General features: G+C 39.8%; 1 protein-coding gene across 1 annotated transcript; it reads right to left on the bottom strand.

The window, feature by feature from the left end:
- Positions 1-15028: 15028 nt before the first annotated feature.
- LOC127233479 (prorelaxin-like) lies at positions 15029-17347 on the bottom strand. Its single transcript, XM_051199967.1, has 2 exons — positions 17075-17347; positions 15029-15336 (listed from the first exon to the last, which is right to left on the bottom strand). Exons 1-2 carry the CDS (start codon positions 17268-17270, stop codon positions 15029-15031), a joined length of 504 nt encoding a protein of 167 aa, XP_051055924.1. The 5' UTR covers positions 17271-17347.
- Between the last annotated feature and the right edge of the window lie 4836 nt (positions 17348-22183).

Genomic DNA, 22183 nt, shown 5'->3' with positions numbered 1-22183 from the left:
AGTGCTCAAACCCTGGCTTTTATATCCCTTGGGCTCTCTTGGAGCCTGGATGTAATCTTCCAGCTCCACCCCCTTCCCGCCCACCCACAGGTATCTCCTTCTTGGATCTTGATCACCTTTCCCACTTTTCCTTCATCACGTCACCCTCCTGACCTTGTCCCTTTCACAGCATTTTTCTCCCTCTGCTCTTGCCCTCAAATTACTTTGTATGCCAAAATTACTCTGGATTTAAGCCATTTCTTCATTACAGAATAAGTCATGCCCACTGCACTAACTCACATCAGCAGTAAAGTCAAGACCACCTTCTCACAAACAAAGGCTTGCCAGCGCGACCATGGGCGCTGCTACCTTCCAATCCCGGTGGCTGGTATGTCAGTCTGGAGAAAATATGGCAGGAGCAAGTTAAACTGTTGACGAGAGAGAAACTAATGACTTTTTTTTTTTTTTTACCTGAAACATGGTAGAAAACATTGGAACTTGTTTTGTTTTGTTTTGCTGATGTGAACGGGGTTGATTTCATGATTTCTTTCCACCAAATTCCTTTTTTGCTGTTTCAAAATGCTGTTGAGTTTTTGTTTGCTTGTTTGTTTTGTATGTTGGTTTTAGACACTAGAGTGGACATATACCAAAACTGCATCACTTGATATTTGACATTTGACCTCTTCCTTCCCTCTTAGTCTTCTCTGCACTTTATTGACTTATCCTTCATCCTAAACTCTTTAGGACTATATTGAACCAGAACGGTGAAAGTCGATGTCCTTGTCTTGTTTTAAACATCAGAGGAAATGCTTTCAGCTTCTCTGTATCCAATAGGATACAGGCTGGGGCTTGGTATATACACTTGATTATGTTAGGGATGAACCTCCTATAAGTATTAAATCATGAAGCAATGGTGAATTTTATTCGGTGTTTCTGCTGCTTCTGTTGAGATAATTTTTGTATTGCATTTGTTGATTTGCATATGGTGAACAATCCTTATATCTGTCTCTAGGATGCATCCACCTTGGTCACCTTGGAGACAATGAACAACCTTTCTGTTGTTTTGATATTTTGTTGAGTGTTGTTGTGTCTATGTTCATCAATGACATTGGTCTGCAGTTCTGTTTCTTGGGTCTTTGTCTCCTTTTTGGCAAAGGGCAATGCTGACCTGGCAGAATGAATTTCACCTTTAGAATAGGTTGAGAAGAAGTGATGCTTCTCTCACAAATTTGGTAGGATACCAATGCAGAGCCATGTGGAGCAAGCTATTTCTCTGTTGGGTGACTTCTTGATTACACAGTCTTATTACTCCTGTTAGTCTAATCTGGTTTTCTATGTCCTAACAGTTCAATTTTGGTAAGTGATCTATGTCTAGAAATGATCCATTTTCTTGAAACGTGTCCATTTTCTTGTACCCTTTCATTTGTTTTTAAATGAAATTGATTTATTAGACATTATACTTAGCATATAAGGCTTTTTCATATTTTTTACATTGTTCTCAGTCATGCAACTATAATATTTTGTAACAGACATGTAATTGAAATAAAATAATAACCTCAGTTTGTGGTGCCTCAGCCTGGGGGTCTATGAGAATAAAGATCCCAAATCTGCCACATTTTTACCAAACAAGCCTGGAAATTAAGTGAACATTCCTGACTCCAACTAGAGGTCATTTTAGTGAAGACGCCTAAAAATCAATAATAATAATAATAAATAGTAATAAAAATTTGTAACACTTTATATAGTTCATTTGCTCGTGGCATGTAGCCAGACTAATGCCTTCAAAAGGCATTAGTATGTTTTGGTTTTTCTCAGAAAGTTCAAACTATTTTTTGTATTAAACTCGTGTGAGGAATGTTTAGCATATGAAAATACTGGTACAAGAAAACCTAGCTTCTGACAGCATCATTCCAAACTCCACAGTAAGTTTTATTTTCATATACCACCAAGTCATACGGTGCATGGGAGGCTAGCCAGGGTAGCAAGTGAAAACCTCAGAGTAGTGAGTGTAGTGAGGTAGTTTGAGGGCTTGGGAAAAATTCTTATCTTAGGGTTGCTGGTCACCTAAGAAAAAACAAGCAAGTACATGATTTCCTGATGGTAAATGTCTCTTTTCCTTCATCATAAAATTTCTCTGAAAATCTCACTGTCTCCACACTGCTACATATCTTTTCTTAGATTCCTAGTTATTTCTACACAAACTCTTCTCACAGCTCTACCAAGTTCCTACTCTCAGTTCTTCTCCATAGCCAAACTCTAGAGAATTTTTAGGGCCCAACCCATGACCCGTTATTCTAACACAAAGGAAGTCATGTAGTTTGCCTTAGGCTGGGGATGTCCCATAGCTTCTCTTAGGCTGGGAATGTCACTTAGTTTTTCTTAGGTTAGGGATGTCACATACTTTCTCTTAGGCTAGGCAAGTCATGTAGTGTGTCTTAGGCTGGGGATGTCCCATAGCTGCTCTTAGGCTAGGGATGTCACATAGTTTCTCTTAGGCTAGGAATGTCACATAGTTTCTCTTAGGCTAGGAATGTCACACTGACAGGCCACTGAGTAACACCTGGGCAAGCATGTAGCTCTAAGTTTGTGAGGGCTCCCAGACAGTAAACAATTGGCTGCACATTGAGTAGTATGGAGTGCAAGCAGTAAGTGAAGTTATGTTTAATAAGTTGTGGGAGATGTCAGTCTGTAAATATGTTTCTCATACTGGTTAATGAATAAAGCACTGTTGGAAAATAGGAAAGCAAGATAGGTTGCACTAGTTGACAAGGAGGATTCCAGGAAGTAGTAAGGAGGAGTCAGCATGGAGAGACTGGGGAGACCAGATGCCGGCCCCTCTCCCTGGCAAGATGAGACCACGTGGAAATATTTAGAAGAATAGAAATGGGTTAATAATTAAGACAGAGCTAGCCGATAAGAAACAAATATCTGGCCAACAGCATTATATCAAATACAGCATCTCTGTGTGTTAATTGGGGCTGGCATAGCAGTGGGACCAGAAGGGCTGGCAGAAAAATCTTACTCCATACAAAATTGCTTCATCAAAAAACAAAACAACAACAACAAATGCCAACAAACAAACAAACAAAAACACCTGGGAAAATTACATTGTCTATTTGTCTCTAGGGGCAAGCAGACTGATTAGAGTTCGTTCCGCAGTAAAAAAATTAGCTGTCTATATAAAAGGCTGTTTTTGCAACTGAGAATTCTATGTCAGTCTGTGTAATGGAAAATATCTTAGTATTGTTTCTATTCATTAAAGTTGTACATCACAAATCATCTTCCTGACCATCCACAGCTATTTGTGTGCCCAAGAATGTAAAACACACCACCAAAGGGCTGTGGCAAAGACCCAACAGCTCTTCTTATTTGGGAGGCATAGAGTGACACACAAGAAAGTTACAGATGGAAAACAACCAGTCCATGACAGTCAGTAACCCCATGGCTTTGCCAAGTGTGGACCCCAAGCAGGGAACCGTTTGTCCGGTGGGTTGATCTGATAGACACTAGTTGGCATTGCTGTGTATTTCTATGGCCACCTGCATTATTCTAAATCCCACAGAGAGTTCTATTTTCACAGCAATGAGACTTTGCATTTTTAAAAAAGAGTACACAATTAACTTGATTCTAAAATCCAGCAATAGACTATACCCTGTCTCAGCTGTGTGAGAACAGGCAGCATTGTTGCTGGAGTCTGACAGGCATGCTCCCGGGCAGCAGACAGATGGACAGCTGCCCCTGGAGCCATGTTCTGAGGTTTTGAGGTGGTTGGTGCATGGGTGTTCACAGGTCGATAAGGATCCTTGGCGGTCATCGCATACTGGTTTAATGCCTCCTTCTTTGTTTGTAACTTTAATTAGCTGCATGTCCTTTATTCTCTGTCTAAGTTATTCTAACTAAAAGTTTCTCAAGTGTGTCTATCTTCAAACACCAACTCTTCACTATTTACCTTTTCAAGTGATTTACTCTGTATGTAGCCTTTGGTCTTTGTTATTTTCGATTTTCCCTGCCTTTGCTTTTCCTGGTCTTTGAAATACACAATTAGGCTGTTATTTGAAATCGTATACTTTTTTTTGAAGCATTTATTGAGTTATGTCACTCTTGTTATTGATTTTTTAAGTTCCATATCATTTGGTATGTTAATTCTGTCTTTATGAATTTTAAGAATTTTTTTCCTTTAAGCTAAAATTTGTAATTTGCATTACATTGTTTAAGGACGTACAACAAAAGAGAAATAAAATATGGCTTTTTGAGATGTTATCAAACCAATATAACAGAATATAATTTTTTCCTTGTATTTTGTAATAGGAGTATATATACATGGTTGCAAAAATATTATTTTACTTTTTCATTTCTTTAATTACTCAATATTTACTCAATATCATATGTTCAGTCTGTATATAATTTATGAAGTTTCTTTTATCCTAATTTTTTTCAGGACAGCGTTTTTCTATGAAACTACACTCTTCGTCCTGGAGATCTCTCTCTTTCTCTCTTTGTCTCTTTCCCTATGTCTTTCTATCACTCTGTCTCTCTGTCTCTCTCTCTCTCTCTCTATGTGTGTGTGTGTTTGTGTGTGTGTGTGTGTGTAGACCAGGCTGGCCTTGAACTCACAGTTCTGCCTCTACCTCCTGAGTACTGAGACCAAATGCCTGCACCACCACTGCCCAGGTAGTTTCTTGGTTTCTTTCTTTCTTTCTTTCTTTCTTTCTTTCTTTCTTTCTTTCTTTCTTTCCTTCTTCCTTCCTTCTTTCCTTCCTTCCTTTTGCTTTCTTTCTTCCTTTCTTCCTTCCTTCCTTACTTTGTTCCCTCATTTCTTCCTTCTTTCCTTCCTTCCTTCCTTCTTTTCTTTCTTTCTTCCTTTCTTTTTCCAGATAGGTTCTCTCTTTGCAGGTTTGTAGACCAGGCTGGGCTGGCATTCACAGAGATCTGCCTTCCTCTTCCTCCTGAGTGCTGGCCACCACCAATGCCCAGCTTCCGGCTAGTATCTTTTATTCTTGATTTCTAGCTATATTGTATTATGAATAGAAAAAGTACATGACATGATTTTGATTTTTAAAAATCTCTTATTTTGTTTTGCCAGATGCATAGAATGCTCACATGCTGATGGAATGAGTGAGTGTTTGGCAGCTGTTGGTTAAAAGATTCCACTATTATTTTTCTGTGTGAGTTAACGCTGGTGTTTCTTTGTATCTAGAAGTCTGTCCAGTGTTGAAAGCAGGAAGTTGAAGTTCCCCATTCTCACTGTAGTGGAGATGATTCCCCTGTTAGTGTTTTATGGACCACATGCTTCAGCATGGGGGATTTACATCTATAATTGTTATGTCTTCTTGGTGAATTGATGTCTTTGTCCCTTTTTATAGTTTATATCAAACTGTACTTCTCTGATGGAAGAGTAGGTACCCCTCTCTGCTACTGGTTTTCATTAGTATGGAATGTGTTTTTCTATCTACTCAGTGTATCTATACTGGTTAAGAGAATTTCCTGTGGGCTACTTACTGTTAGATTGGGTGCCTTACTGAGTTATTTATATTTAAGATCATTGGATCGTCATTTTTTAAAACCCATTCAAGCTACATCTTATTAACTTTGTGGGGGTTTTTTGTTGTTGTTGTTGTTTTCTTTTCTAGACAAGGTGTCTCTGTATTGCTTTGGAAGTTGTCCTAGAACTCCCAGAGATCCACCTGCCTCTGCATTCTGAATGCTGGGATTAAAGGTGTGAGCCACCAATGCCCAGCATTCTTCTTAGCAATTAAACAAATAATTTTCCCTTTTTATTTTGATAACACATTAATGGTACATATTAATGTGCCTCAGTATGACATCACAGGCAGATGTGTACAGCATGTATTAGTCAAATCTAGCCTTCCTTTGTCCACCCTACCTACATTCCCAATCTCATTTATGACATACACATATAGTTTAAATTTTTACAATCTTATACATTGCCTGCTCAGAAAGCGATTGGAAGCAAATAAAATGACTACAAATATGATGGTATACAAAAATGCCACTGATTTCTAAGTCTTGTTACATGGATATTTAGGGAGGAAGGATAGAGCTAACTCCCATCAGGATGTTTTTTCCCAAAACTGAAAGACATTGTGTTAAGTGAAATAACCCAGGCACAGAAAAAGAAGTGCAATCTTTTCTTTCTCCTTAACGAAGTCAGTATTTTTTATCCTGGGTATCTAGTCCATTTATATTTATTTTAATTTTATTAGTAGCTAAACACTCCTGTTATTTTGCTTATTTTCTTGATTGATATCTTGTACTTTATTGCTTTGATTGTGTATAGTGGATTTTTCCAACTTGTCTTTTGAGTTACAATTCAGTCTTACTCTTACAGTGTACTCTGGTGCAAGCTTTCATTCTTTTCTTTGCAGTTGAAGACTCAGCTAAGTGTCTAATTCCCTGATTTTTCTCCTTCAGGGTCCTCATTTCTTTTCTGATTTATTTTGTCGAGAACAACTTTCCTGGTTGTCAAGTGTTTTCTTTCAGAACTTGGAATCAATCATTCCCTTAACTTCCCATGCTGAAGGTTACATTTTGTAAAGCAACTGGTGGACCCATGGGAGCTGGGAATGGGACTTTTTACTTTCCTCTCTCATGTTTTAAAGTTCTCTCTATTTAAAGATTGAGAGTCATTTTTAAAGGGCCTGTTGGCATAAGGGTGTGTGCTCTGTGTGTGGGTGACCTCTCTCTCTCTCTCTCCCTCTCTCTCTCTGCGTCTCTCTCTCTCTGTGTGTGTGTGTGTGTTTGTGTGTGTGTGTGTGTGTGTGTGTGTGTGTGTGTGTGTGTGTGTGTGTATGAATACAGGTCCCTGAAAAGCTCAGAAGATCATATTGGATTGCCTAGAGTCGGAATTACCTTATATTTTTCACAGCGAGACTAAACATGCCACAGGAGGTGAATTCTAACCTTTCTACTTGGGGATCCATGTGGCATCTATATCTGCATGTCTATCTTTGAGATTGGGGCATTTTCTATTTGCTACCTATCATTTACTAGATTTTGCTTCTTTCTTTTTACTATTTTCTCATTATCTTTGGTGCCCAAATGTATTTATTCTTTAATAGTATCTCAGAGGCACTATTTTCATTTCCTTCCATTTCTTTTTTAAATTTTGTATTTATTGTTATTTTTCTAGCATTGGTGCTTGTCTGCATCTCTGTTTCTGTGAGGGTGTCTGATCCCCTGGAACTGGAGTTACAGACAGTTGTGAGGTACAAATAGAACTTGAGTGCTCAGGGACAAGAACCAGAGCTCTTAAACACTTTGTTTTCTGCCTGAGATATTTTAAGAAATGCTTTCAGGCTCAGAATTCTTTTATGTTTGAGCTACCCTGTAAGTTTGAGCCCTGTTTACAGGTGACTTCTCAAGTTCTTCATTTCTTAGTTTTCTGCTTTGGTTTTTTTGAAAGCATGAAGCACTCTCTTAACTGCTCATCCATGACATAGTTTGTTTTCCCAACTCAGTCCTCTTGTTGTCTTTAGTGCTGTTCATTTCCCTTGTACTCACTCTTTGATTTTGGATTCTTTTTCAGGTATGCATGCAGTACACTTTGTATGGAGGCCTGTTGTTTGTGTGTTCCTTTAGAAGGCCCATGTGTTACACACTGATGGAACACATGTGGCTTTTGTAGCACCTTTTGTGTGGCATCAGTTTGGTAAGACACGTTGCCTTTTGTTCCTGTTGATCCCTGTGCTGTAGGTGCTCTATAATTTTAGCTGTGAATGATGGTTATAAATATGTATTATATGTGTGGCTGGATGGAAGAGGTGCAGACCCTTTCTGTCTCCCAGGACAGATGAGTCGAGAGATACCCAGTGAGTGTGTTCCTACACATGTGGGGGTAAAGCATTTATGTGGGAGTCCCTCTGTAGTGGGAGTGTTGGCACTGAAAGTGTGTAGCATGACTATGCTAACTAGCACAGTTCAGGTGACTAGGAGCTGTGCATGGCAGCAGATTTGGAGGTGAGAAGCATAGAACCATGTCTGGGTCTAGAGGTGTCTCAGGTTAACCCTGTAGCTTGAGCCAAAAATGGTGTTAACAAGAACAACCATATGCCATCAGGCCCAGTGGTAATACAGGCTGTGTCAGAAGTCTCTGTCTACTGGACTCCCCCACTCACCCTTTCTACAGTTGTGTGCTTTCCCCCAGACCAGGACTACTGGCATACAGTTTTCCACACTCAATTCTACTCTCTAATATTTGTGTTTCCCAGGATTCCTGTTTCTCTTTTCCTGTATCCAGCACCACTCACTTTAAAACACATCTAATCATTGTTATTCTGGTTCTTCCTATTGGACCAGGAGCCAAGTACTAGGCACCTTTAGTCAACCATCTTTCTCTTGCCCCAAATACATGTTTTATTAGAAGCATTAAACTGAGAATACACTAATATGTTTCTGACAAAGGGTTTAGGCACACTTTGGCAATACAAACATGAGCTATGGTTATATACTGAAGTTCAATGTGATTGTTTGGCGGCTTATTCCAAATGGTTCACCATGGCTTTTCTTGACAGCACATAAAGTTGGTCATGTAATAAGTGCACGCCTATTCAGAGACTGAGGGCTTTCTTTGGAAAGGGAAGGAGGAAATGGGCAGGGATGAGTCTGCACATCTGCTTCAATTTCTGAATGTCATCTCTGTCCCATTGTCCAGGCTCTTCTGACACATCGTTTCATAGAGCATAGGTCTCTATGTCAGCTGGCCTCGAGCCTCTGAGTTACCACAACTGATAATAGAGTTTCCCTACTCGAGGCCTTCTTCCTGAACCAGCTCCTGACCTTCATGATAACCTGTCAGGAGCCTCAGGCTTGGCCAGCAACTCCAAGGGAAAAGAGAAACTCAGTTTTTTCAAGATGAGCTACCTGCTCTTTCAAAGCTAGCTTCTAATAACTTCTCAGGGCTTTGAATTTTCTGGTTAGTTCTTACTATTCTCTCCAACCATCCACCATCAGACAGTCTGCACCTGATACTAGTGATGATCCCAGCCACATGGCACCTCTGCTTGTTGTCTACTGTTCTTTTGTTTCATTGAGACCAGTGTGCAAGCACTAAGTGAAGACAAGCATTTCCCTGCATTCTGTGTAAAGCCCATGGCAACCTCTCCAAGCATTCTTGGTAAAGCACAGCTCTACCCCCCCCCATCCCATGTGTGGGAGCAGCCATTCAACGGTTGTGCTCCCTTCAGGTACATGCTACATTATCCAAAATGATTATGACACAAAATGGATCTGCACATTTCTAGAAAATGACTAGAAACTTTTTGTTATGAGAGAAACACTTTTACAAGGACATACTACCCTTATGGTAACTTTGTCTTTTATTTCATCATAAATATGCTCTCTGGAAATCTCACTGTCACCACACAGCTACATAAGTTTTCATACATTCCTATCTCCATACAGTCATTTCTCAAGCTCTGCTAAATTCATTCACTTAGTTCTTCTACATACTCAAACTCTGGACAATTGCAAGTTACATTATTATTGCCAGACCAAATGACCCATTATCATAACACAAGACAAGCCACATAGTTTCTCTTAGGCTATGGATGTCACATAGTTTCTCTTAGGCTAGGGATGTCATGTAGTTTGTCTTAAGCTAGGGATGTCATACTTAGGTTAGGGATGTCACATAGTTTCTCTTAGGCTAGGGGTGTCACATATTTCCTCTTAGGCTAATATGTCCTGTTGTTTGTCTTAGACTAGGGATGTCACTGTGATCAGCCAGTAATTAACACATGAACAAGCATGCAGCTCTAAGTTAGTGAGGATTTCCAGACAGTAAACAATTGGCTGCACCTTGAGTAGTATGGTGTGCATGCAGAAAGTGAAGCTATGTTTGTTAAGATGCTTTAAGCTCTGATCTTCATTCATCAAAACAGCACCTGAAAAAATTACCTCATATATGTGTCCCTACAGGCAACCAGATATTTGTCCCCAGGGTCAACCAGGCTGCTTTGAATTTGTTCTGCAGTCAAAAATCAGCTGTCTGTGTAAAAGGCTGTTTTTGTAACTGAGAATTCTATGTCAGTCTGAGGAATGTTAAATGTCCTAGCATTATTTTGATTCATTAAAATTACATTTGTGTGCCCAAGAAGTGTAAAAAACACCACCAAAGGGCTGTGGCAAAGACCCAACAGCTCTTCTCATATGGGAGGCTTAGCAGTGACACACAAGGAAGTTACAGACAAAAAATACCAGTCAATTACAGACAATAACCCCATGGCTTTGCCAAGTGGGGACCACATGCAGGAATTGAACTGACAAATACTACTTGGCATTGCTGTATATCCTAATGGCCCCTTTTATTATTCCAAATTCCACACCAAATTTTGTTATGGAATATATATATATGTATATATATATTCTTGTTTTATATATTGATCTTAGTTCACTTTCCTTCCCTCCCTCCCATGCCTCTTGAACCCATTCACATCCATTTTCCCCATAATCCTCAGGTAGGGTGATGCCTTCCAGGAGGGGTCATCAAAATCTGTCAAGTCAGGCTCTAGGCCCTTTCTCCTGCCCATAGGCTAAGGGAGTATTCCTCCATAGGGAATATGCACCCAAAGTCCTTTCCCCGACCAGAGATGCATCCTGGTTCCACTTTCACACATCCCTTAGACTTCCTAGGCCTTCTAACTGAGACCCATGATCAGGGGGTCTGAGTTGGTCCAATGCTGGTTTCCCAGCTATCAGTCAGGGGGTTCATGAACTCGCCCTTGTTCAGGTCAGCTGTCTCTATGGGTTTCTGTACCCTGGACTTGACCCCTTTTCTTATCACTCCTCCCTCTCTGCAATTGGATTCCAGGAGTTTGGCTCAGTGTTTGGCTGTGGGTGTCTCCTTCTGTTTCCATCAGCTACTGGATGAGGGCTGTATGATGGCATATAAGTTAGTTATTAATCTCATTATCATGGAAGGGCATTTAAGGTAGCTTTTTCACTGTTGGTCAGATGTTAGTTGGGGTCATTACTGTAGGTTTCTGGACATCATTTCTCTAGAGTCAGTTTTCTATTCAAACCTATAATGGCTTCCCCTATTATGGTATCACTTTTTTTTTTTTTTTTTTTTTTTTGCTCTTGTCTATTCTTCCCCTGTTTTAATCTTCCTGTTCTCCTCTCCTTGCCTTCTCTTCTCCTAACTCCCTCTCCACTCACTGCACCCCCCCTCCCAATATGCTCAGGAGATCTTGTTTCTTTCCCCTTCTGTGATGGACCTTGTATGAATACCTTAGGTTCCTCCTTGTACCCTAGTGTCTCTGGCTGTGTGAATTTTAGGCTGGTGGACCTTTGATCTATGCCTAAAATGTATATATGAGTGAGTGCATACCATGTTCCTCTTTTTTGACTGTCTTACCTCATTCAGGATGGTTTCTTCAATTTTCATCCATTTCCCAGCTAATTTCAAGATTCCATTGTTTTTTCCCCCACTGAGTAGTATTCCATTGTGTAAATGTGCCATATCTTCTTTATCCATCCTTCAGATGAGGGGCATCTAGGTTGCGTCAAGGTTCTTGCTACTATAAATAATGCTGATGTGAACATAGTTGAACAGATGTCTTTTTGCATGGATGTTGTCATTTGGGTATATGCCTGAGTGGAATTGCTGCATCCTGTGTAGTCTTGTTTCCCATTTCCCTGAGGAATTCCATACTGATCTCCCAATTGTCTTTACAAGTTTGTACTCCCACCAGCATTGGGGGAGTGTGCCCCTTTCTCTATATCCTCTCGAGGATAAGATGCCATTAGTGTTTCTAATTTTAGCTATTCTGACAGGAATATTATTGTATCTCAGAGTTGTTTTGATTTGCATTTCCCTGATGGCTAAGAATGTTGAACACTTTCTTAAAAGTCTTTCAGCCATTTTAGATTTCTCTATTGAGAATTCTCTGTTTAGTTCTGTACCCCAGATTTTAATAGGGTTATTTGGTGTTTTGGTGACTAGTTTCTTGAGTTCTTTGTATATTTTGGAAATCAGCCCTCTGTCAGATATGGTGTTGGTGAAGACCTTTTCCCAGTCTGTGAGCTGCTGTTTGGTCTTGTCAACTGTGTTTTTGCCTTACAGAAGCTTCACAGTTTCAGTAGGTCCCATTATCAATTGTCCATCTCAGTGTCTGTGCTACTGGTGTTACGTTCAGGAAGCAGTCTCTCATACCATTTTGTTTAAGGGTGCATCTCACTTTCTTTTCTAAGAGGGTCATAGTGGCTGGATTTATCTTAAGATCTTAGATCCATTTGGACTTAAGTTTTGTGCACGGCGATAGACATGGGTCTATCTGCAGTCTTCTACATACAATTATCCAGTTGTGCTAGCACCACACCATTTGTTGAAGATGCTCTTTTTTTCTGCATTATATAACCATGGCTTCATTTTCCCAAATCAGATGTTCATAGGTGTATGGATTAATATCAGGATTTTCGATTCAAATTGATTGGTCTGTCTATTTTTGTTTCAATACCAAGCTGTTTTCAGGACTATAGCTCTATAGTAGAGCTTGAAGTCAGGGATGGTGATAGCTCCAGAAGTTGCTTTATTATACGAGTTGGTTCGGTTATCCTCGGTCGTTTGTGTTTCCATATAAAGTTGAGTATTCTTCTTTCAAGGTCTGTGACATATTGTGCTGGTGGTGGGAGATGTCAGTGTGTACATATGTTTCTGGTATTGGTTAAAGAATAAAGCACTGTTGGCCAATATGATTAAAGATGAGGACAGAGAGAGTAGATCACCAGGCCCTCTCTCTGGTAAGATAAGACCACATGGACAAATTTAGATTAATAGAAATGGGTTAATATTTAAGACAGAGCTAGCCAATAAGAAATGCTAGTAACAGGTTAACAGCTTTATATCTAATACAGTGTCTCGGTGTGTTATTTGGGGCTGATGGGGTAGAGGGACAAGATTGGCAAGGAAAACATACATATAACATCCTGGGATTTTGATGGGGATTACATTGAATCTGTATATTACTTTTGGCAAGATTGTCAGTTTTATTTGTTGATCCTACCTATTGAGGAGTATGGGAGATATTTCCATTTTCTGGCATCTCCTTTAATTTCTTTCTTTAAAGCATCAAAGTTTTTGTCATACAATTCTTTCACTTGTTTGGTCAGAGTTAACTCAAGATATGTTATATTGTTTGTGGCTATTGTAAAGGGTGATAAAAAGCCTTCCACAAATCCAACAGCCCTTCATGACAAAGGCCTTAGTGTGATTAGGAATAGCAAGAAGATACCTAAAAACGATAAAAAGTAATATACAGCAAACCAACAGCCAACATCAAACTAAATTGAGATAAACTCAATGTGATTCCTCTAAAATCAGGGACAAGAAAATGTTGTCTACTCTTTCCATAAATTCTTAATATTGTACTTGAATTTCTAGATAGAGCAAGGAGATCAAGTGTATATAAATAGGAAAGGAAGAAGTCAAACTTTCACTATTTGTAGATGATATGACAGTTTACATAAGTGACGAGTAAAACTCTACCAAGGAACTCCTACAGCTGAGAAACACCTTCAGCAAAGTATCAAGAAAGAAGACTAACTCCAAGAAATCAGTAACCCTACTCTATAGAGACAATGAATGGACTGAAAAAGACATTGGAGAACATTCAAGTACTCCCTGAATTATTCATTCATCACATAATTTGTTTTCCCAATTCTGTCCTCCCGGTGTTGCCTTTAGTGCTGTTCAGTGTCCTTGTACTCAGTCTTTAACTTTGGATTCTTTATCAGGTATATTAGCATGACCATTCGTATTGAGGCCTGTTGTTTGTGTGCTCCTTTAGAAGCATCATGTGTTTTCATATTTTTGCCACCCTGAGCTGATAGTTACACACTGATGGACCACATGTGGCATTTGTAGCACAGTTTGTATGGTATCAGTTTCCTAAGACATGTTGCCTTTTGATCCTGTTGAGCCCTGTGCTGTAGGTGCTCTATAGTTTCATATGTGGTTGACGGTTATGGATATGGGTGATGTGTGCTTGGTTAGAAGAGTTGGAGACGCTTTCTGTATCCAGCACCAGATGAGTTAAGAGATACCCAATGCCCCAGTGGGTGTGATGCCTACAGCTCTGGGGTGAGGTATTTATATGGGACACCCTCTGTAGTGGGAGTGTTGACACTGAAAGTGTGTAGCATAGCCACACTAACTAGGGCAGCACAGTTGAGTAGGGGCTGTGCATGGCAGCTGATTTGGAGGTGAGAAGCATAGAAGCATGCTTCTTCATCTAATTTGTTCACTGTGACATCTTCCTTGCCTTGAACAGTGTGTGGAATACAGTAGGTTCTTAACAAGGCTTTAGTGTAATAGATACAACTAATAGTATTATCAACGAACGATGAATTAGTACTAGTATGTTCATAGTATTTGATAAATTAATGAATAAGTGAATAAATGAGAATGTATAAGTTATTTTGTACTGCTTCCCTGATTCTGACATCATTTTGGTTTATTATTATACTGTTTAGAGTTTAAAATCCTTTTTAAAAAGCTCATCCGTGAATGGAGTCATCTTTTGTTCCTATCTATTACCTTGTGCCTCCTAAATTGGACATAAGGAGTATCTGTTGTGTAAAAACATATTTAAGAACTATTGATCATTAGCATAGTTGAATGGGTTTATTAAATTATGTTAAATAAATGCATATTTAAATGCATTTTATTTTACTATTACTTTTTAATTTTATGTGTATGGCTATTGTGCCTCCATGTAGTGTGGTGCCTGCAGAGGCCAGAAGGGGGCGTAAGATTTCCTAAGACGGTATTGTATTAAGCTGAACTATTATGTATGGTTAAGTGGTAAGATTTTGTAGCCATTTTAAATGAACATTATTCAAAAAGGCAAAGTGACTTTGGCATAAAAGTATTATTAACAGAACTACAATAATGCAAAGAAAGTTTATTTCACATCAAATGACAAATCCAAATGTGAACAACCACTTCTCAGATTCTTATAAATGATCAAAGGAAACAGGCAGAGGCATCAAGCAGGTGGAAAGGACGCCTGTGAACGCCGTTAGCTCCATATCAGCAGTACGGAATAAGAGATCTTCTTGAACAACCGCGGTAGCAGCACTGATGGCTCATGTGTACACCGGCATACCGCTTTTTCCATGAATGAGTGTCCAAGTGCAAGGATTCAAGTTCTGGTGGATTGCTATCTTCCCCTTGGGTACCAACTGAATCGCTCACTACAGGCACATATTCTTGCTGCTCTGGTAAAGATGGATGCCCATCAGACACTGCTGCCTTGGGCTCCGGTGTCAAATCTGGAAGGCGTTTAGGCATCATGTCAAAAGGTTCTGCATCTTCCTTGATGAGGGAGGGTACGGTGTCTGTCAATAGAAAGAGGGTGGGGAGAGACAATGGCCATGTCAAGCAACATTCCCAAAACTAAAGATGTTTGAATAGAAAAAATTTTGTTTTGCCAGGATACAATCAAACCCTGAAACAGAATCAGCAAGTATTTAATATCTAAATGGTTTTGCTTGTAGGACGGTTCAGAGTGTTCCGATCTTACCAAGGTTCTGCTTCTTCCAAATAGCCTTCATACATCTTTCTTAAACACTTCCCCCTTGCTTTTTATCACAGCAAATTTCACCTTTTGATATTGAACTCATATTTTTCTGAATTTATGTTGGCCATTGAAGACACTAGTTTTCAAGTCAAGTATGGTGCCACACACTTCCAATCCCAGAACTTGGGGGTAGGGGGAGAGGCAGGTAGATCTCAGTAGAAGCAAGTCAAGGCCAGGAAGGTCTATGGAGTGAGTTTCAAGACAGCCAGGACTATGGAGAGAGACCTTGTCTCAAAACAAAGCAAAAGAGAACGAAACAAAACCCCACTCATCTACATGCTTTCCAAAGAGATCAGTGTCTCCCATGGTGTGTCACAGCATTAAGTGCCCTATTTGCCCATTGCTGTCTCGAAACTCTCTCTGAGTTTTAGCAAACCAAGAATCTGGAAATGTTGGATACGCTTAAGTTTTAATACAATGGCTCTGTTCTTGCTGCTGCTCTTCAGCTTAGGAGTAAGTCATTCCTATTGAAATAATAAAACCAAACAATCTAAAAGTACAATTGAATGTGGAGGGGAGATGCCTGGTTAGCTGTGGAGGCTTACCCTGTAGACAAAGCCAAACCCTTCACCTATACAAAGATGCCCTGGGACAAAACTTCTTGCTGAGAAACCTGTTGTTCATTCACTCAACCATATACTTCAGCATCTGGAATTTGGCAGAGGGAAAGCAATAGGACTGCCCCCTCTTTCTCTTCTCTCTGCGCCTGATTCATTCCCTGTCTAAACCAGGTATGGCAGGTGACATTCTGTATATGTATATCAGAAGCTTTCTTCTTTTTTTGCAGAGAGACGCTCTGACTTTAACTTACTTTATTGATCCCTCCTTGCTCTGAAATTTGTTCAGATAAGTTTCTTGGAGGCCAAGCAAATCTGATGACACCTCTCTATATGTTAGAGTAAGCAAGCAAAGGCCAGTTATAGTTTGGGTCAGAGTTAACTTACAGGCTTATGTGCCGATAGGTTAATGATATTCATTATTTAAAATTATGTTGGCCCATCCATTTTAATCTACCAGAATTCACACAGGTACACGCTTTTTCATCTCCGAGTTTAACCAGTGAGTTTACGGCCATGATAGTCTGAAAGCCTCCTTCTTGCAGGTCCTCTTCACTTTTCTCCAGAGTTTCTCCTGCACTTCCCTGCCCGTTGAATTGAACTGCAAGACCCAATTCGAAAAGATGCAGGACAAGGCTTGCTTAGCGACATGTGTCAAAAACGGGGAGCTGGAGTTTTCCCAGGCATGCTCCACAGTCCAGATTTTGGTTCCTGACAGGATCAAGCACCACCCTTGCACAAAGTTGCTGGCAGGGGCTGGGCTGCCCGCCCTTCTGCCTCTGATGGGTTCTCACTGGAACTCTGAAACCCAAGCAAGTTACAAAGACCCAACCTGAGGCTGGGGATCACAAACCACAGAGGACTGGTTTGTGATTTTCCAATCTGTGGGCAGAGGGTGGGAAGCCCTAGAAGGTAGGGAAGAGGGCAGAGGGCGCTCACCTGTCATTCGCTTATGTCGAGGAGCTGACTCTTCCAGCCCCACCGAGGCTGCACAGATTTCGAAAATCGCACGGACATATTCACGACCGCACACCTTGATGACTTGGTCCAACCACTCCTTGGAGACCCGCGCCCTGCAAGGCTGGCTTAGCAGCAGCCAGAACCCCAGGAGCTGGAGCACGAATCTGCAGGACATCTTAGTGGGGCAGCTTCTGGGAGGCTCAGCCTTGGAGGGACTGTGTTAGGCTGCTTTCCTAGTGCTCAAACCCTGGCTTTTATATCCCTTGGGCTCTCTTGGAGCCTGGATGTAATCTTCCAGCTCCACCCCCTTCCCGCCCACCCACAGGTATCTACTTCTTGGATCTTGATCACCTTTCCCACTTTTCCTTCAGCACATCACCCTCCTGACCTTGTCCCTTTCACAGCATTTTTCTCCCTCTGCTCTTGCCCTCAAATTACTTTGTATGCCAAAATTACTCTGGATTTAAGCCATTTCTTGATTACAGAATAAGTCATGCCCACTGCACTAACTCACATCAGCAGTAAAGTCAAGACCACCTTCTCATAAACAAAGGTTTGCCAGCGCGACCATGGGCGCTGCTACCTTCCAACCCCGGTGTCTGGTATGTCAGTCTGGAGAAAATATGGCAGGAGCAAGTTAAACTGTTGACGAGAGAGAAACTAATGACTTTTTTTTTTTTTTTTTTTTTTTTTACCTGAAACATGGTAGAAAACATTGGAACTTGTTTTGTTTTGTTTTGCTGATGTGAACAGGGTTGATTTCATGATTTATTTCCACCAAATTCCTTTTTTGCTGTTTCAAAATGCTGTTCAGTTTTTGTTTGCTTGTTTGTTTGTTTTGTATGTTGGTTTTAGACACTAGAGTGGACATATACCAAATCTGCATCATTTGATATTTGACATTTGACCTCTTCCTTCCCTCTTAGTCTTCTCTGCACTTTATTGACTTATCCTTCATCCTAAACTCTTTAGGACTATATTGAACCAGAACGGTGAAAGTCGATGTCCTTGTCTTGTTTTAAAGATCAGAGGAAATGCTTTCAGCTTCTCTGTATCCAATAGGATGCAGGCTGGAGCTTGGTATATACACTTGATTATGTTAGGGATGAACCTCCTATAAGTATTAAATCATGAAGCAATGGTGAATTTTATTCGGTGTTTCTGCTGCTTCTGTTGAGATAATTTTTGTATTGCATTTGTTGATTTGCATATGGTGAACAATCCTTACATCTGTCTCTAAGATGCATCCACCTTGGTCACCTTGGAGACAATGAACAATCTTTCTGTTGTTTTGATATTTTGTTGAGTGTTGTTGTATCTCTGTTCATCAATGACATTGGTCTGTAGTTCTATTTCTTGGGTCTTGTCTCCTTTTTGGCAAAGGGCAATGCTGACCTGGCAGAATGAATTTCACCTTTAGAATAGGTTGAGAAGAAGTGATGCTTCTCTCACAAATTTGGTAGGATACCAATGCAGAGCCATGTGGAGCAAGCTATTTCTCTGTTGGGTGACTTCTTGATTACACAGTCTTATTACTCCTGTTAGTCTAATCTGGTTTTCTATGTCCTAACAGTTCAATTTTGGTAAGTGATCTATGTCTAGAAATGATCCATTTTCTTGAAACGTGTCCATTTTCTTGTACCCTTTCATTTGTTTTTAAATGAAATTGATTTATTAGACATTATACTTAGCATATAAGGCTTTTTCATATTTTTTACATTGTTCTCAGTCATGCAACTATAATATTTTGTAACAGACATGTAATTGAAATAAAATAATAACCTCAGTTTGTGGTGCCTCAGCCTGGGGGTCTATGAGAATAAAGACCCCAAATCTACCACGTTTTTACCAAACAAGCCTGGAAATTAGGTGAACATTCCTGACTCCAACTAGAGGTCATTTTAGTTAAGACCCCTAAAAATCGATAATAATAATAATAAATAGTAATAAAAATTTGTAACACTTTATATAGTTCTTTTGCTCGTGGCATGTAGCCAGACTAATGCCTTCAAAAGGCATTAGTATGTTTTGGTTTTTCTCAGAAAGTTCAAACTATTTTTTGTATTAAACTCATGTGAGGAATGTTTAGCATATGAAAATACTGGTACAAGAAAACCTAGCTTCTGACAGCATCATTCCAAACTCCACAGCAAGTTTTATTTTCATATAGCACCAAGTCATATGGTGCATGGGAGGCTAGCCAGGGTAGCAAGTGAAAACCTCAGAGTAGTGAGGGCTTGGGAAAAATTCTTATCTTAGGGTTGCTGGTCACCTAAGAAAAAAATAAGCAAGTACATGATTTCCTGATGGTAAATGTCTCTTTTCCTTCATCATAAAATTTCTCTGAAAATCTCACTGTCTCCACACTGCTACGTATCTTTTCTTAGATTCCTAGTTATTTCTACACAAACTCTTCTCACAGCTCTACCAAGTTCCTACTCTCAGTTCTTCTCCATAGCCAAACTCTAGAGAATTTCAAGTTACATTTTTAGGGCCCAACCCATGACCTGTTATTCTAACACAAAGGAAGTCATGTAGTTTGCCTTAGGCTGGGGATGTCCCATAGCTTCTCTTAGGCTGGGAATGTCACTTAGTTTTTCTTAGGTTAGGGATGTCACATACTTTCTCTTAGGCTAGGCAAGTCATGTAGTGTGTCTTAGGCTGGGGATGTCCCATAGCTGCTCTTAGGCTAGGGATGTCACATAGTTTCTCTTAGGCTAGGAATGTCACACTGACAGGCCACTGAGTAACACCTGGGCAAGCATGTAGCTCTAAGTTTGTGAGGGTTCCCAGACAGTAAACAATTGGCTGCACATTGAGTAGTATGGAGTGCAAGCAGTAAGTGAAGTTATGTTTAATAAGTTGTGGGAGATGTCAGTATGTAAATATGTTTCTCATACTGGTTAATGAATAAAGCACTGTTGGAAAATAGGAAAGCAAGATAGCTTGCACTAGTTGACAAGGAGGATTCCAGGAAGTAGTAAGGAGGAGTCAGCATGGAGAGATTGGGGAGACCAGATGCCGGCCCCTCTCCCTGGCAAGATGAGACCACGTGGAAATATTTAGAAGAATAGAAATGGGTTAATAATTAAGACAGAGCTAGCCGATAAGAAACAAATATCTGGCCAACAGCATTATATCAAATACAGCATCTCTGTGTGTTAATTGGGGCTGGCATAGCAGTGGGACCAGACGGGCTGGCAGAAAAATCTTACTCCATACAAAATTGCTTCATCAAAAAACAAAACAACAACAACAAATGCCAACAAACAAACAAACAAAAACACCTGGGAAAATTACACTGTCTATTTGTCTCTAGGGGCAAGCAGACTGATTAGAGTTCGTTCCGCAGTCAAAAATTAGCTGTCTATATAAAAGGCTGTTTTTGCAACTGAGAATTCTATGTCAGTCTGAGTAATGGAAAATAACTTAGTATTGTTTCTATTTATTAAAGTTGTACAGCACAAATCATCTTCCTGACCATCCACAGCTATTTGTGTGCCCAAGAATGTAAAACACACCACCAAAGGGCTGTGGCAAAGACCCAACAGCTCTTCTTATTTGGGAGGCATAGAGTGACACACAAGAAAGTTACAGATGGAAAACAACCAGTCCATGACAGTCAGTAACCCCATGGCTTTGCCAAGTGTGGACCCCAAGCAGGGAACCGTTTGTCCGGTGGGTTGATCTGATAGACACTAGTTGGCATTGCTGTGTATTTCTATGGCCACCTGCATTATTCTAAATCCCACAGAGAGTTCTATTTTCACAGCAATGAGACTTTGCATTTTTAAAAAAGAGTACACAATTAACTTGATTCTAAAATCCAGCAATAGACTATACCCTGTCTCAGCTGTGTGAGAACAGGCAGCATTGTTGCTGGATCCTGACAGGCATGCTCCCGGGCAGCAGACAGATGGACAGCTGCCCCTGGAGCCATGTTCTGAGGTTTTGAGGTTGTTGGTGCATGGGTGTTCACAGGTCAATAAGGATCCTTGGCGGTCATCGCATACTGGTTTAATGCCTCCTTCTTTGTTTGTAACTTTAATTAGCTGCATGTCCTTTATTCTCTGACTAAGTTATTCTAACTAAAAGTTTCTCAAGTGTGTCTATCTTCAAACACCAACTCTTCACTATTTATCTTTTCAAGTGATTTACTCTGTATGTAGCCTTTGGTCTTTGTTATTTTCGATTTTCCCTGCCTTTGCTTTTCCTGGTCTTTGAAATACACAATTAGGCTGTTATTTGAAATCGTATACTTTTTATTTTGAAGCATTTATTGAGTTATGTCACTCTTGTTATTGATTTTTTAAGTTCCATATCATTTGGTATGTTAATTCTGTCTTTATGAATTTTAAGAATTTTTTTCCTTTAAGCTAAAATTTGTAATTTTCCATTACATTGTTTAAGGACGTACAACAAAAGAGAAATAAAATATGGCTTTTTGAGATGTTATCAAACCAATATAACAGAATATAATTTTTTCCTTGTATTTTGTAATAGGAATATATATACATGGTTGCAAAAATATTAATTTACTTTTTCATTTCTTTAATTACTCAGTATTTACTCAATATCATATGTTCAGTATGTATATAATTTATGAAGTTTCTTTTATCCTAATTTTTTTCAGGACAGGGTTTTTTATATGATACTACACTCTTTGTCCTGGAGATCTCTCTCTTTCTCTCCTTTTCTCTTTCCCTATGTCTTTCTATCACTCTGTCTCTCTCTCTCTCTGTCTCTCTCTCTCTCTATGTGTGTGTGTGTGTGTTTGTGTGTGTATGTGTGTAGACCAGGCTGGCCTTGAACTCACAGTTCTGCCTCTACCTCCTGAGTACTGAGACCAAATGTCTGCACCACCACTGCCCAGGTAGTTTCTTGGTTTCTTTCTTTCTTTCTTCCTTCCTTCCTTCCTTCCTTCCTTCCTTCCTTCCTTCCTTCCTTCCTTCCTGACTTTCTTTCTTTCTTTTCCTTCCTTCCTTCCTTCCTTGCTTTCTTCCTTCCTTTCTTTCTTCCTTCCTTCCTTCCTTACTTTGTTCCCTCATTTCTTCCTTCCTTCCTTCTTTTCTTTCTTTCTTCCTTTCT

Source organism: Phodopus roborovskii, unplaced genomic scaffold (genome assembly GCF_943737965.1).
Source record: "Phodopus roborovskii unplaced genomic scaffold, PHOROB, whole genome shotgun sequence".
NCBI lineage: Eukaryota > Metazoa > Chordata > Mammalia > Rodentia > Cricetidae > Phodopus > Phodopus roborovskii.
This window is presented reverse-complemented; position numbering and strand designations above follow the sequence as displayed.

Coding starts and splice junctions, on each gene's coding strand:
- LOC127233479 (XM_051199967.1), bottom strand. CDS start 17,270: ATGTCCTGCAGATTCGTGCTCCAGCTCCTGGGGTTCTGGCTGCTGCTA. Junction 15,337..17,074: donor TCGACATAAGCGAATGACAG/GTGAGCGCCCTC, acceptor TTCTATTGACAG/ACACCGTACCCTCCCTCATC.